Below are 16,763 nucleotides of genomic sequence, written 5' to 3' on the forward strand. Positions count from 1 at the left end.
TGTTGATCGCTATCTTGAACTTTCTGTCTATGGGTGATGATTCATCTTAAGTAGAAGATGGGATTGTTTTTCATGTGTTGAAAATGGGAAAATAAAGGAGGAAGAATTGGTAATGTGAAAAGTAGAACACAAACTAGGAAGAAGAAGAAAGGGTGATAAAAATGAATTGGAAAGGAAAGTCAAGAAAGTTGAGCTGCATTAGAATGTTCCATTTTAATGTCCACATTCAAGTGCCTCCACCCCCACACGTCGTTCTTTTACTTGTTGTTGCTAGCGCCTGCGTGCATGTCACAAAAACTGATAAAGGTATAATTAACTTGTCCCAACACATGCTGATATTAGATTAGTTTGACTATAATCGGAAAGATTATTTAAGAAAGTTCTCAAATTTGACTTTCATAAATGAAAGAATATACTTTGTCAAAGAAGATTAATTAACTAAATTACTTACTAGAAGTTGGTCATTAATAATGTTGGTTGACTTTTCATGCCAATAATAAAGAAAAAAAATCCTAAAACATTTGTTATTATTAGAATTAATGTTATTGTAGGATTGACATCACACAGACATCAATCTTCCTCTTCGTCCGTCAATCCGATCGGTAACATGTGAAAAACGTTTTGATATTCAAGTATTGGATTAGGACAGAATAAAATAAATATTATTTATTAAATGTTTACTTACATATATTTATATTGAAATTAATTTATTTTTCGTTTGTGCATTTATGTTCATATATTTATATTCTGTTTTTATATTTATATTCCATTTTTATATTGTTTTAAACCGTTATATATATATATATATATATCAATTGTACTCTCTCCTTATATGATGTAATAATATACACAATTTTCATCCTTTCTTTTCTTGTAACATGGTATCAGAAGATAATTAATTCTTGCTCACGTTCTTCCGCAACTCATTCTATTACTGTCAAAATCTTCATCTTCTACCTTTTGTTCTTGGCCTTCCTACAATTTATTCTCCTTCTATGACTACTCCCTATATTACTCTCGCATCGTTATGTTTTATTTTTTGACTTTGCTTTCTAGGGTTTTCAATGAGAAACAATTGGGTGATTTAATCACTCGTAGCCTTGGATTGATTTTTGAGGAATCCTGGAGAAGTTTATGGAGATTCGGGTTGTGAAACTTTTTGTCCAATTTGAGGTTGTGAAATTCAATGGCTTCTACAGTTGTTCCTTCTTCTACTAATTCTTAGACGCAACCACATTCCTCAATTCTGGGACTTTCTCAAGAGCAAATTCATGGTCTATTGGCACTTTTTCCTCAATCTAATCCCACAGTCACACATTCTACCAATCTAGTGAGTTCTCATAATGTTTCCACTTCTTCTTAGGATCAAGGTAATATCTATTCCCAATGGATTCTAGACACATGTGCTATTGATCATATATCCCGTTCTTTGTCTCATTTTATTTTTTATCATAGAATCTCACCAATTACAGTATCACTACCCAACAAGAACTCTTCATTTGCTCATTATTTTGGCGTAGTTTCTCTTAGCCCACACCTTACTTTACATAATGTCTTGTTTGTTCCTAATTTTTCAGTCAATATTATTTCGGTCACAAAGTTAACTAACACTAGTACAATAAAGAGAAAAGACGCTGGTTAGATTTGGTTATAGGCATCAGTTCTACAACCGAGGCGTATGTGAGCGAGGTAAAAAGGCCAAGCTTTATGACTCGGTTATGGACCCGAAATAAAACGAGATAGAAATATGCCTCGGTTCTTAGATAACCGAGGCAGTAGGCGTGTTTTTTTTTATTTGTTCAGATTTAGGACTCAGTTCATCATGCCAAACAGAACCAAGATTTCCCGGCTAAAGAATCTAAAACAATCAAAAGAAAACCATACAGGAATCAAACAAGAAACAAGACAGAATATTACAACAATGTTAAACCATTGACATAAACAAGTTTGAATAGAGTTTGACAAGGTTCTCTGTTTTTGTTTAGAGAAGCAGCAATTCGAGGAACAACATCCATATAAACAACCAATGTAAAAATTACAACCCACAAAACCAAAGTGATAATAGCAACATCTAAAACTAATGAGAAGAAACTCAGAAATAGAGATGAAGCAGCACCTCCCACCAATGACCAAGAAGGAGTATAGAAGAAACTCAGAAACAGAGATGAAGCAGCACCTCCGATCCAAACCAGAGAAACCCACTTGCTTGTGTCTTCAAATATTAAAAAAGATGCTGCAGAGAAAGCTACAACCATTGCATTTGTGATGAAGAAGACAACGAACCAGTCATTTTTCTTGCCACCTGGAACCGTCAGAGCAGCTCCAAACGCTACTGTCTAGGGCGGCGGCGACATTTGAAGGGGGGAGAAGGTAGCGGCGACTCGCGGTGAGAAGTTTGGCGACAAGCGCCGCGGCGGAGACGACGGAGGGCTCGCCGATCTGGAGCGGCTTGGCGATCTGGAGCGGTGGATCTGGAGCGGTGGATCTCGCGGATCTGAAGATCTGCATCTGGAGCGGCTTGGCCCTTTTCTATTTCTGACGGAGGCCGCAGTGGCAAAAGCAGCAATGGCGGAGGCAGTAGTGGTAGAGGCAGCAATTCTGGAGGCAGCACCGGCGGAGGCTACAGCGGCGGCAAAAGAGTGGAATCGTTGGAGGAAGCACCGCAGGTAGCAGCGGCGAGGCGGGGCACCAATGGGCCGAGCACTGGCACGTGGAGAGCAAGAGGAAGGAGAAGCACGCTACAGAGGAGAAATAGGAGAGCAAATGAAGGAGAAGCGCGGAAATAGGTTAAGTCTGAATAAAGTGGAGAGGTATAGGCATCAGTTGCCTGGCCACCCGAGGCAATAAGGCCTTTTTTCTGAACTGGGTAGTGGTATATGCTCGTGTCTTGAATTAAACGGTGCAATATCACTATTCTACCTCGGGTTTTAGATTAACCGATGTATATAACTTTATACGTTTCGGTTTTCACATAACCGAAGCCTATATAGCGAATTAAAAACCACATTTTTTACTAGTGTAAGTCTCTATCTTGTAAAATTACCATTTCTGAATTTTCATGTGAAATACAGGACAAGTCAACCCTGCAGATGATTGGGAAAGCTGAAGAAAGAGATGACTTGTATATCATGATAGTTCCTGCATCCACACCCCTTGGTTCACCAACTTCTGTTACTCCTGAGAATTCCATTGCTTGTTCTACAATAAGACCTAACTCTATAGATATTTGGCACTCTAGACTAGGACATCATTCTTCTTCTTGTTATATCAAATTACGCACCATGTATGCCACTTTACCTGATACAAAATACACTCAATGTGATACTTGTCACTATTCTAAGCAAAGGAAATTGCCTTTTCAATTAAGTACTACGGTTTCAAAAGCTCCTTTTGATTTAATTCATGTTGATATTTGGGGCCCTATTCTACTTCTTCTGTTGATGGTTTCAAATATTTCTTAACTATAGTGGATGATATGTCTAGACACACATGGATTAAATTGATGACAAGTAAGTCAGATACAAGATCACAACTTATTGCTTTGTTTCTTATATCAAAACACAATTTGGCATTGATGTAAAAGCTGATAGATAATGGTAATGAGTTTGCAATGACAGATTTTTATAGACAAAAAGGGATACAACATCAATTATCTTGTGTTGAAACACCTCAACAAAATGGAGTTGTTGAGCGAAAACATCAACACATTCTCAATGTTGCTAGATCTTTAATGTTTCAATCCCATTGGCCCATAACTTTCTGGTCTTTTGTTGTTTGTTATGCTGTGCAACTCATTAATATTTTACCTTCCAAAGTTTTGGCATATTTTTCTCCATCTCAACTGTTACACAATGTTAAACCTGACATTACTTACTTACGAGTTTTTGGTTCACTTTGCTATGCTTTAACTCTTCAAGCTCATAGAACAATATTTCAACCTCGTGCAAGAAAATGTGTTTTACTTGGTTTTAAAAAAGGAGTGAAAGGCTAACTTTTGTTAGATTTAAACTCTAGGGAAATTTTTCTATCAAGAAATGTAGTATTTTATGAAAACATATTTCCTTTTGTTACTAGTGACAAGCACTCACCTATTGATACACAAAAATTCCTTGGATTTTGTCACCAAAATCATTTCCTCTCCATCATTTATTTTCTTAGAAGTTACTGATCAACCCTCTTTACCACCTACATCTCTTCCTTCTATTGTTTCAGACCCAGTTATTTTTTCTTCTCAACCTATTTCTGTTGAACCTGCCACTACTACTCCGCAAAGGATATCAACCAGGCCAAAACATAAACCATCTTATCTGCAGGACTATCATTGCAACATGTTATCTACTTCTTCTGCCACTCAGTCATCCATAGGTACCTTATATCCTATCTCTTCATATCTCTCTTATGATGGATTATTATCTCTTTATAAATCATATGTCCTTAATCTTTCCCAAGTTAGTGAACCTAAAACCTATAACCAAGCCATCAAACATGATTGTTGGAGAAATGCCATGGATCAAGAAATTGCAGCTTTAGAAAATTTCAAAACTTGAGCTTTGACTAATCTACCTTATGGAAAGCAACCTATTGGATGTAAGTGGGTATAAAAAATAAAGAGGCATAAAGTGGTCTTGTAATAAACTTTGACATTTATAAGTCTTTTGATAAACTTTTATATTAATAAAAACCTAATTTATTGTATGATTGCCCGTTGGATTAAGGAATCAGGCGGCCGGTGACCAACAATTCAATATCCGTAAAGTAATTAAAGGGTAGTGAATAACGATATTAGTGATTGATTCACAAGAATAATAACAATCATTAATAAATAATTAATAAGTCTGATTTTGTTAAGAAATTTATAAATATAAGTTTGATATTGAAGTAAATGACATTTTTTTCATAACCCAATTTTTACTAAATTCCTAGAGAAATATTGTTGACTTGAGCATTGGAGTACTTTTTGCAAGTAAACTTCTGGGTGGACCGATCAGTTCAAGAGTAGGAGCCTGCAAGTTGGTGACTCATACTTTAAAAGAATAGAACTGCAAAGTAAGGAGACCGATTCTCGACCCCTTGAACAGAAACATTTTGATGTTCACTGTGGTGCCGAAGACAAGAGAAGAAGTCCAATGGTAACCATAATGAACATGGGAGCTGGATCCGATGAAGTTAATTCGAGAAATGCATAGACAAATGCAGGAGATGCAAAGGAGACATGATGAGGAGATAACGGCCTTGAGAACCGAGAGTACTGCTGGGCAAAGGAACAATATGTCCAACAATTGGTATCGTCTACTGATAATCTCTTTTCATGGGAAAAGATCGATGCCTACAATCACTTTTTCGAATGAAGATTTTCACGTCCTAAATCTTGATCAGGACGATCACATGGTCACAAAGCATAAATAACTCGTTTCAGTATTAGTAAAGTGTTAATTGACCAAGAAAACTCCGTTAATATCCTCTATTAAAAGACTTTTGAAAAAAATGGATCTATCATAGGACCGATCGTTTATTTCAACGAACATATTGTCGGATTTGACGTAAAAATGGGTTACGAATAAACTGCTTGTGAACAGTTCTTGAAGGTATATGGTAGGTGGAATTAGACTGTGAGCACCTTAGAGATGAATCATTCAAAGGGAAAGAGGAAACAAAGTCTTCACTGTTTTCGCAACCTGGGACACCTCAATCTAACATCATTTTCTTTCCAAATTTAACATCACTGACTTTCATGTCAATGATGCCATCACTCTGTTACAATTTTTCTGCTAACCTCCGTTCTCATTCTCATACGTATTTACTTAGCAAAATACCATTTTTTCTTATGTATTTAAACTTTTAATTTTAAACATGAAATATTTGTTTACTATATTGTTTTTATAATTTAGGATTTTGTAATTATTTATATTTTACTTTAAACTCCTAAACCTTATTTTTTTTATTCTCATTGTTAATTTTTATCTTCTTTTTTAATTTAGATTAAAACACGATTGTGTTGCTATTAGTTTCGTACAACACCACAAGTGTAAGTTCCTAGACAATTCATTTATGAGACTTCTTGAAATCAAACATATATTCAATGCACATCCAATTCTTTAATGAAAGAACCAAAGTTAATGTGCAATTGCGGTCAAGAAGAGTCATAAGCTATAATACATTTTTTCATAGATTATAACTTACGGTAAATTAGATTTACAAAAATATTAATGTGGGTCAATTGATGGAATTATTTTAACTTACTTAACTACACTAAATATTGGAATGCTTTTATTATTCGACTTAAGTAAAATTATATATGTTAACTTCAAATTTTATTTATTTTTTCATAAAATTTGATTATTAATAATAATATTATATAAGGAATAATAATTTAAAAATCTGCTATTAGTTCACTTTAATTAAATTAATATATAATTAACAATTCTGACACTCACTTATTTAATCCATTTTTATTTCTATTCATCCTATTTTTTCTCTTCTTTAGACCCAATTAAGCACTGATATTAATTCCAGGACTGTGATAGTGATTAGGTAAAATCATATCTAAAAGTCAGTTTTAGGATTAAAATTCTTAGCCTTGCGAATAAATGTACTTCTGCTACGACTAATTATTGCTAGGTCTTTAATTCATATTACATGATTAATTATCTACAGTTTCATAATTTAATTTCTTCTGCCCATGAAGATTCTTTTGACCTTTTGATATTAAATCTATTTAAAATTGCATTTCAAGTATTTGGGTTTCTTACGACGACTTTTGCTTAGTCATTATTAAACCTAACTGATGAAATTTCTTTTTAACCCTTATATTATACATATTTATTAAGTGACCCATAAGATTTGAGTTTGAATCTCAAGTAAGAATATATATATATATATATATATATATATATATATATATATATATATATATATATATATATATATATATATATATATATATATATATATATATATATATATATATATATATTTTGTGAGATCTAAACTCACATATTATTGTGGGTTACTTAATAAATATGTATAATATAAGGGTTAAATTTTTTATTTCTAACTATTTTAAAAAGTTGTATTTCATCTTTAAATTAAATTATATATTATTTTTATAAAAAATATAAAACATATTTCTCACTAAATTATGTATTATAATTTATTATAAAATTTCATTTCTTAGACGAAAAATACTTCACAAATACTATTTATTGTGAAAAATATTTTGCATAACTTACATAAAATAAAAATCAAAATAATGTATAATTTAATTAAAGTAAAAACACAAACTTTTTTAATAGTTAAAAAAAAACATATATTTGTTTATAATATATTGAGTTATTTAGTAATTATTGATTAGTATGGATGTTTATATTAAAAACTAAGTGTATTATATAATCGTTTGATCAGTCTAAAACAAATAGTTAATTATAGTTTTTGATGGTTAATTACCAGTTCAGCTAATAGGTTAGTGAACTGGTCATGCACCAGTCCGAGTCGTTAATCATAAGTCTGACAAATAGGTCGATAAGCCAGGACAATCATGTACTAGCCCTAGCCTAATGGTCAATCATAAGCTTGAAAAATAGGCTAGTGAGCCTGAATGGTCACACACCAACCTAGGTGGTCAATCACCAGCCTAACAAACAGGTCAATGAGCTCGCATGGTCATGCACCAACTTGGGTGGTCAATCACTAGCTTGGAGAGCAAGCCAATGAGTTTGACAAACAAACCGTCCAACCATTTATCTGACCAGATTGTCAACCATCAACCCGACAAACAAGTCACTAAGCCTACACAGTCACCTAACAGACCCGTCCGACCTTGAATTGAACCAATCAGACTATATGGTATTAAAACAAATTAATCTTAAAATTGATTTACTCAAAGTTAAAATATGATTATTCACATTTGGATCGTAATTAGGTTAATTATAATAAAAAACTTACAAAAAAATATATAAATAAAAGTTTGAGATAAGAAAGCAGGTTAATTACTTTCATTAACTAATGTTTTCCTATATAGGAAACTACATACAAGATGCACAAAAGATCAATCTAGAGAATGTTCAAGATAATGTTTGAATATCGAATAACACAATAGAACGTATATAGTTAACCTTGACCTCACACCTAATTAAATTAAAAAGTATATTTAAATTGGTTTTACTTCATTACTTAATTAATGTAAGACTATTAGGTAACATGGCTGATAAAAAAGAAAAAAGTAGAGTGAGAAGCTGAAAAAGTGACTGTAAAATGAAGTATAGTTTTTTCTTCCAATAAATTATTGACCAAACCAATTGTTGTGTTTGCTATATAATGGTCCGTGGCCGAACCAATTGCAGCAAAAAGCAACGCTATATATTAAGTATTTGTCTGCATTGAAATTGATTGGTTTTGAGATAGAAAAAAAGCTGAATGTGCTTCTTCTTCTAAAAAACGAAAATAAAAAGTGAAGAGAAAATGCAGGGGATGGAAGCAAGCACATTGATCAAAGTGTTCCTGTGTGTTGGAAGAAGGAGGGCTTGTTGGAAGACAAGGAAAAACCGAGAGGGTCAAAATGGACATTTTAAAAAATACAATTATTTAACTTAAACAAATTAAAAATTGACATATGGATATGTGTCCAGGAATGTGTAAATAATTCATATTTGAAATTTTTGTAACATCTCAAAAATACAGTATAAAACCATATACGAGAATAATCATATATTAATAATACTATAGATCAGTTTTATACATAACGCGATATTATTATCGCCGAACGACCTTACATAATAGCAGGGAATTAAAACCGCACACTGGCTACAACTAGACTGAACGGTTTACAAAATAAACGTATACCGAACGGTCTTACAAAAGATGAAGCCAACAACTGAACGAACATTCCTAAGGTTCGGCCTTCACTTCTGCCTCTTCCAATGTTTCTTCCAACAACTCTTCTCCTTCTGCTCACATCCACACGGATGATTATTGCAACAGGACAACAATCGAACGCACAACACAAACAAAATGATAAACAGGGTAAGTTTATGTAATTTAATTAATTCAATAACAACATACAACGTTCATGATTAAATAAACAACACCCAAATCATAATTCATGCATAATGGCATACAAAGACCGACCACTTGACTCTGACTGTCCGGACTGTATGAATCCTGTGTAGCTACGACGTTTGTGCACCCGGGTGATGTAATAACTGGGATACCCTCAACAGCTGCCACCCAGGGTTAATCCGTTCCATCCAAGTTAACCTTATGAACTAGGACCTCCTGTCATTCCCACACATGACTTACTCCTCTCTACGTGAGAATGAGTAATCACGGAATTTCAAGATAAACGCCCGCTAAGCTTTGCCCACATTCATACTTTACCAATCAATAACCACTTTCTGAGATATTCCTCCCTGGAATACTCTTTCATAACCAAACTATTTCATTCGCATCACATTTCAAATTCTCTTATACTTCATCATCAATATATTCAACTCAAATAAGATCACACTTTCTCATCATAGCACAAATCCTACTCGAATAACACCTCTTAGAAACTAACATGATCGAGCGCTATTTACGAATTTATCCACTTCAATAAACAGACCCCTAAGAGTTCAAACCAGACGTCATGAAGCCTAGGCCGAGTACTAAGACTCTAGGCCGAACACCTTTTAGAGACCAAAATTGTTTGACACCAAAATACTAATAACTGATGAGATACTATGAAGAAACGAACGCTATTGAGTTTGGCTGAAGACTCTTATTCTAAAAACGGTAATAATAGATTACTGAAACGAGACCCAACGCTTGGTTTAAGACCGAGCCCTGTAGAAACTGAACACTATTGAACGAGCGCTGGTCTAAGACTAAGTACTTATCAGGAACGAGCGCTACTGATACCGAACGCTTGGTACAAGACCGAACACTACTAAACTTATAAAATGAATGAATGAATATATATATATATATATATATATATATATATATATATATATATATATATCTATATACAATTGCGCCACACTTATTTTTAATGAACAATAACGATAACATCTACGACTTTAAGTAGTATAGTATACATTAACTAAACTATTTAGGAAGCCTAAAGGAGAACTACACTTAGGCCGAACGCTCATTTACATATGTTAACTTTTTGGCAAGTATACCAAATCGTTCCAAGTAATATAGAGTAAGTTCAAAGTATCGTTCTCCCAAGGGACTTGTGCAACACATGACAATTCTTCCTTTTATAACTCAATTAGACATCAAAGTGTACAAAAAAACACAAGAAACTCTTTTTGGTATTTTTATCAAACAGTTGGTGTGCAAGGAATTATATTTAAAAGAAACTTCGTTGGAATTGGGTTTCATGAATCATATGAATATAAAACTCTGTTCAATATTTCATTACTTCATTCAAACATTCACATCAAGGCATACTAGTCCTAATTCCTTAGCAACTAGTTATAAATTAATATATTAAAATGATAATCCCTTAGTCAATTTAATATACAATTTGCATTAAGTCCAATGTTAAGAATGATCAAGTTATTGAGTCTATCCCTAGATCCCAAATCACTTAAGTGCTCTTTCTACGTTCGTTCATGTTCAAAGTTACTTTCCAGTAATCAAAGACATTCAAATAACACTATATTTTCATACAATGATAATAAATTCAAGAAAGAGCATATGAACGAACAACGATATATTGAGCAGGAAAATTATAGTGAGTTCATTACATTCAATCCCAACGAAAGAGAAATTTAACTACTACTAGTCATCTAAAACATACACATTTGAAGCAATCCCTTGCAACAATGGTGTCTTGATGCCTTGAAGTAGTCTCCAGAAGTTCCTGAGATGTTTTCGTTTCTTTCTTTTGTCCGGAACTTCTCTCTGAAGAAAATATTTCTGTCGCTCTGTCACGTCTTTTAAAGCCACTTAAATTTATTAATTCGCTCAGCGCACATGTACTGGTGCGCTATGCGAATTTTCTTAACTGATGCACTTTAACTGATGTTATTCGCTCAGCGCAAAGGTACTGGTGCGCTATCCGAATTTTCTTCTTCTAGCAATGCGAATTTTGGCTTTCGCTTTGCGAAAATTGGCTGACAGAGTCTAAATAATACACCATTTCCTGTACAATATTTTACATAACAATCTACTACCTAATAACTTTTCAATGAGGAACAACATGAATAATTACAAGATTGAGCTCATTTATAAGTATAAAAATAACTCTTTTTCACACTTATCAATATCTAATATTATAAAACGATCTTATGAACGAAATTCTCTCCAGAAGAAGAATTTAGTATAGACGGACGCTCAAAGGAAAACTTAACAGCTAATACTGACTCTCGGTCACAGTTTACCTAATTCTACAGAGTATTACAGAATGACTCTTAGACAATATCCCTAAAGCATGAGAAATCAGTTAAGACTATGCACTTCCATGAAGAATCGAACGATCACTAATGACGCTCGACCATACTACAACATTTACTCAGAATACTACAATTTGAAGATTAAACCCTATCTCATCTCAGTTCACACCATTTATCAATCATCCATCCACACATTCAAACATCCAGTAACACGCATATTTCATACTAATCAAATAATCAAACAAAGTATCATACAAACATACAAACGTTCAAAACCAGAATCTTAATCAAATTATATAAGCTTCCCTTACCTCTACACGAAACCGAACGCTCACAGATGCAGAATAGAGCTCACCACTACCAAAAACCTTAACGTTCGACAATCACACTTTAAGAAACTAAACCAAACAGAAGACCAAAAATACTTAGAATAATACGATTCGCTTAGGCAACCAGAAAATCTGAATTTGCATGCGAGAAAAAACGAACGTGCTAAAGAGAAAGAAACTCACCGGCTTAGAACCACAAACCGATCGGTTTAAACGAAAGCTCTTGACGTCGGAAGAGTTCAAACAGTGCCTGAGAGGTGATCGGAAGAAGAAAGGTGAGATTTTCTTAGAGAGAAGATGAAGGAGATTTAGAGAGAAAGAGGAGAAAATGGTTTCAGTCGTTTGGAGAAGAAGGAAAGCATGCAGAGAAGTGACACGACATTTGAAATTTGACATTAAATACTGTCGTCACTAAAAACCGAACGACCACTCTCCTATAGCCATCTGTTTTCCACTAACTGAAACGTTGCCTCTCTCCTTGGCACTTGGCTCCCACTACTTAGGGTTTTTAATGGGTTTTAAGTGGGTTATGACAATTTCTTTTGTCAGGTAAGATCAAATTTAATGATGGTGAGACTGAGAGAAACTAAAATGATTGTTTCCTAAAATTAGGAAATTAAATAAAATTAAAGCTTTTAGTAGAAATCAATTTCAAATTTGCTTATAGTTGAAATATTAAAAACATATATAATTCTATTTATAATAATTATATTTATAATAATTATATAATATTTTTTCTTAATTTATTTTTCAATTTAACTAATTTATATATTTTTCAAAAATATTCAATATAGTCCCTACTCACGCTAACAACTTCTATCTTGTGCAAGGCTAGCAACTTCTACATGTTCCAAAAGACGGAAACGACATCGTTTTTAAAAATGGAATTGAACTTCTGTTGTCCTTTGTTTTTTAATACGATTACATTAAATTTCTTTAACAAGAAATATTAGAAATACATTAATTAAAAATTGAATTGAGAAAAAACATTAACTAATTAATTGCCAAAAAATATAAATATTAAATCATATATTAATTTTCTGATTTTAGTATGGTTTTTAGTTTATCTAATATTTAGTTGTATATTTGGTGTAATCTCTTGTATGTAGTAAGGGAGTGTTTACTCTCAAAAGACAATATAAATGTTCTGAAGTTCACTGAGATAATATGATTAAGATTAATTATTATATCTGAGATATTATTTGTTTTTGAAACTAGTATTATTACAACTTTATTATTAAAAAATATTTTAAAAGGTTAAAAAAGAAAAATATTTAAATATTTATTGATTTTGACTTTTAAATAATATAAAATTATTTTGTATATTGAAATATTGTTTGTTTGTTTTTTCTATATAGAGAGTATTTTTGAAATGATACATGATAATTGAAATTTGAAAATGTTAAGATTTATCTAACATATGTAAACTTTTAAATTTGACGACCCTTTGGGTGAATAAAAATAAATATTTGAGTGTTTGAAACTTTGAATTAGTTTTTTTTGAGAATAATATTAACTTTTCAAGAAACCTTTTTCCGAAACACCAAAATATACACTCGGCGGTCCCTTATTTTTTGTAATTAAAATAAGCATTTAGTTCAAATATGCCGAAAACGACTCTTTTAAAGATAATATATATTACAATTGTTATATAGGATAAAGATAATAGCTAATTTCAAAGTCGTATCCAAAGTAATTAATTTTAAAATCCCATCCAATTTATTTAATAGTTCCGTATGTGACTAGACTACTAAATCACAACCTTAAAAATGCAATTTTGTGAGTTCACATTCATCGATCATATTTAAAGTGATGGAGGGAAAGTGACAGAAAGAATGAAAAGAAGAATTTCCTGCCTTGGAAGTTTTTTACATATCAAATATATTTTCAACTTGTTTTTTTCAAATAATGTTTACCTCTTCAGTTTTCAAAATATATTAAAATAATTTTTAATATATTTCAAAGTATCAAAATTAGTTAATATCGATTAATATATCTTAAAAGTGAAATTAAAGAACACAAAAACAATACTATAATAATTAAAAAAAATCAAATTCATATTTAACTAAGAAAAAAGTGACCATATTCGAATTTAATATCGTGGGACGTCATAGTCAATATAATTTTGTTGTGCACGCGGTTAACTTTATAGAACAGAGAAGCATCGCATTTGAATGGAAGAAAAAAAAGGTTATGAAATTGCACAGAAAGTCAAAGGAAGTCGCTTCCTTTCATGGAAAACCATCGAACCATTTCATCACTTTTGATGAAGAAATCAAACTCAAGTATCCAACTGCCAGTGATGGAGGAATTTGCACGAAAGAATATAAACAAAAAATAAATAAATAAACAATGGAGAAATTAAGAAAGTATCATCACACCTAAATGACTTAAACTAACATTATTTATGGTAGAAAAAAATGGTACATTGAGACAATCCCACCAAACACTCCCACGTGCAAAGTTCATCTTCTCCAATCTTCCATTCAAAATTTTAACAACGCCTTTTATAATGGGGTGCTGTTTCTCTCATTTCTTTAATCATCTTAGTCAAGTTGCTTTATCACATTTAATAAAACATATGTATTTATATTATTGGGTGTGCATTATTTTTAACTTTAGGGTAAAAGAATGTGCATGCCATGTATAATATATATATGTATAAATAAATAGGGTAGGCTTAGTTCTTACGTTTCAACTATTTATTCATTGTGAGAGAGGTTGCTATAGCTAAGGAGAGAAACAAGGAAAATCAATTAAGGTCTTGCAATTCTCATGAACTGTGGAGTCGTGTTGGGCTTCTATTGTTGGGGTTGGGAGTTCTTAACTGCCCTTCTTCTCTTCTCTTCTTATCATCCTTATTGATCTTTTCCTTCTCTTCAAAACCAAAAACTTACCATTCTTTCTTTTTAGATAGAACCACCAAAATGAAAATAACAAATAATAAAGGGTTGTTGTTGGAAGGAGGAAGAAAGTCTACTCCACCGCCGTTTTTGCTCAAGACCTACATGCTTGTCGAGGATCCGGCTACCGACAACGTTGTCTCGTGGAATGTCGACGGGACGGCGTTCGTGGTGTGGCAGCCGGCGGAGTTTGCTCGTGATCTCCTCCCAACATTCTTCAAGCACAGCAACTTCTCCAGCTTTGTGCGCCAACTAAATACTTATGTACGTAACACCATGAATTAACTCACTCTATATCTAGCATATAATTCTAGTAGTTACATGATTTGTGTTTTTTGTTTGTTTGATGTCATATTGTAAGTTTTGATGGTTTGAGAAGATTTTGCAAAACCAGAAAAATTTACGACACAATTTACTTGGTGGTTTAGTTTTACTATTTTGACAGCTTGACTTTAGTTAAGTTACGTATAATGTCTTAAATATATATATTATAGACTCCATTTTCAAATTGGACATGAAGGGGTGAACGGAAATTTCCAGTGAGAAAGAAAAATAGTTAGCTTTATAATAAAAAGTGTTAAATATCTTCCCCTTTATATGAAGCAAGAGTGAAGTGAGGACACGAACATTTATATTTATGAAAATTTTATAGGTTAATTTTATGGTAAATATAGCTCAATTTTCTCACTTTTAAACATGTCTATGTTGTTGCTTTAAATGGATTGAATCCTCAATTAAAATTTCGTCAATAACAAGGAAATAAAAGGAAATTTTTTGGATATTAAGTTTTATTAGAAAGGAAAAGAAAAAGTTTTCTTGCATTGATGGAACTGGTTACCGATATTTGTTTGACCTGGCTTAGACTTTAATTCGTTTATACTATTCTTCATTTATTAGGAAGGAAGATATTTTATCTTTGTCCTTTCATAGTGGAAAATTTTTGTATTCCATTCTTCAACTTTTGTGCCAAAAAAAACAAAATCATTGAATGAACACGAACACGAACATTAAACAGTACAATAATACTGATATGAATGTGATGACTTTGATCATACTACTATGTTTGTTTGTTTTGAATTCTTACCCTATTTACGCTATACATATATATTGATTTGATGTGTCTGGTCAGAGCTCATCATACCTACTTATCAAACTTTGAAGACAAGCACTAACAAAATTCAATTTTAGTGGGCGTGAAGCCGTGCATGACTTAGTAACATTTTTTCTATGCCTTAAAATAACAAAAACAATAGAAATATGATAAAGTATTTTAAAAAAAATAAATATTCGTAACTTCATTTCTTAATTTTTTACCAAAAGATGAGTTGGCAAGTTATAAGGTTTACCTAAAGAATGATGAAATTCAATGTATGTGTTGTTGGTGCATAAATTATTATAGCTTGTTCTGTACATGTCTGATTTGGATTTTGGTTCATGTTAATTGCATATTTTGCTATCAAAAGTTGGCAGCAGAACTAAAAAAGCATTTGATGATGTTTAGGGTTTTCGTAAAGTTGCAACAAGTAGATGGGAGTTTTTCAATGAGAGGTTCAAGAAAGGTGAAAGAGAACAGCTAAATGAGATTCAGAGAAGAAAAGCTTGGAGTAACAAGCAACAAGGAAATGGAGCAAACCAAGTGACAGCTCATGATTCTGATGAAGATCAAAGGTCATCATCAACTTCATCTTCTTGTGGGTACAGCACTCTGGTGGATGAAAACAAGAGGCTTAAGAAAGAGAATGGAGTGTTGAACTATGAGCTAACGAGCATGAAAAGAAAGTGCAAGGAGCTGGTTGATTTGGTGGCCAAATATTCATCACATGCACAAGAGAAGGAAGAAGATGAAAGGCCAATGCTGTTTGGAGTGAGGTTAGAGGTTGAAGGAGGGAGGGAGATTAAGAGGAATAGAGCTGAGATGAGTGAAAGCGCAAGCATTATGCTGTCTCAGTCATGCAAATAGATCTGCTATATATATATATACATACGCACATATATATGTAGAAGCTTAAAAGTGTTTCAGAATAGATGATATACTGAAAGGAATAATCATAAATTTGATTAGTTAGCTAGGATTCTTGGAAAGAGTGTTTGAGAATACAAACGAAGACACCCTCGAGCATATGCTGTAATTATGTAATGTGAATTAGGAA

At 32.6% G+C, this 16,763-nt stretch overlaps 1 protein-coding gene across 1 annotated transcript; it reads left to right on the forward strand.

The window, feature by feature from the left end:
- The first annotated feature begins 14,381 nt into the window (after window positions 1-14,381).
- On the forward strand, window positions 14,382-16,763 carry LOC108328530 (heat stress transcription factor B-3). The gene is made up of 2 exons (XM_017562409.2): window positions 14,382-14,877; window positions 16,115-16,763. Exons 1-2 carry the CDS (start codon window positions 14,638-14,640, stop codon window positions 16,571-16,573), a joined length of 699 nt encoding a protein of 232 aa, XP_017417898.1. The 5' UTR covers window positions 14,382-14,637; the 3' UTR covers window positions 16,574-16,763.

This window comes from Vigna angularis, chromosome 2 (genome assembly GCF_016808095.1).
Source record: "Vigna angularis cultivar LongXiaoDou No.4 chromosome 2, ASM1680809v1, whole genome shotgun sequence".
Classification (NCBI taxonomy): Eukaryota; Viridiplantae; Streptophyta; class Magnoliopsida; order Fabales; family Fabaceae; genus Vigna; species Vigna angularis.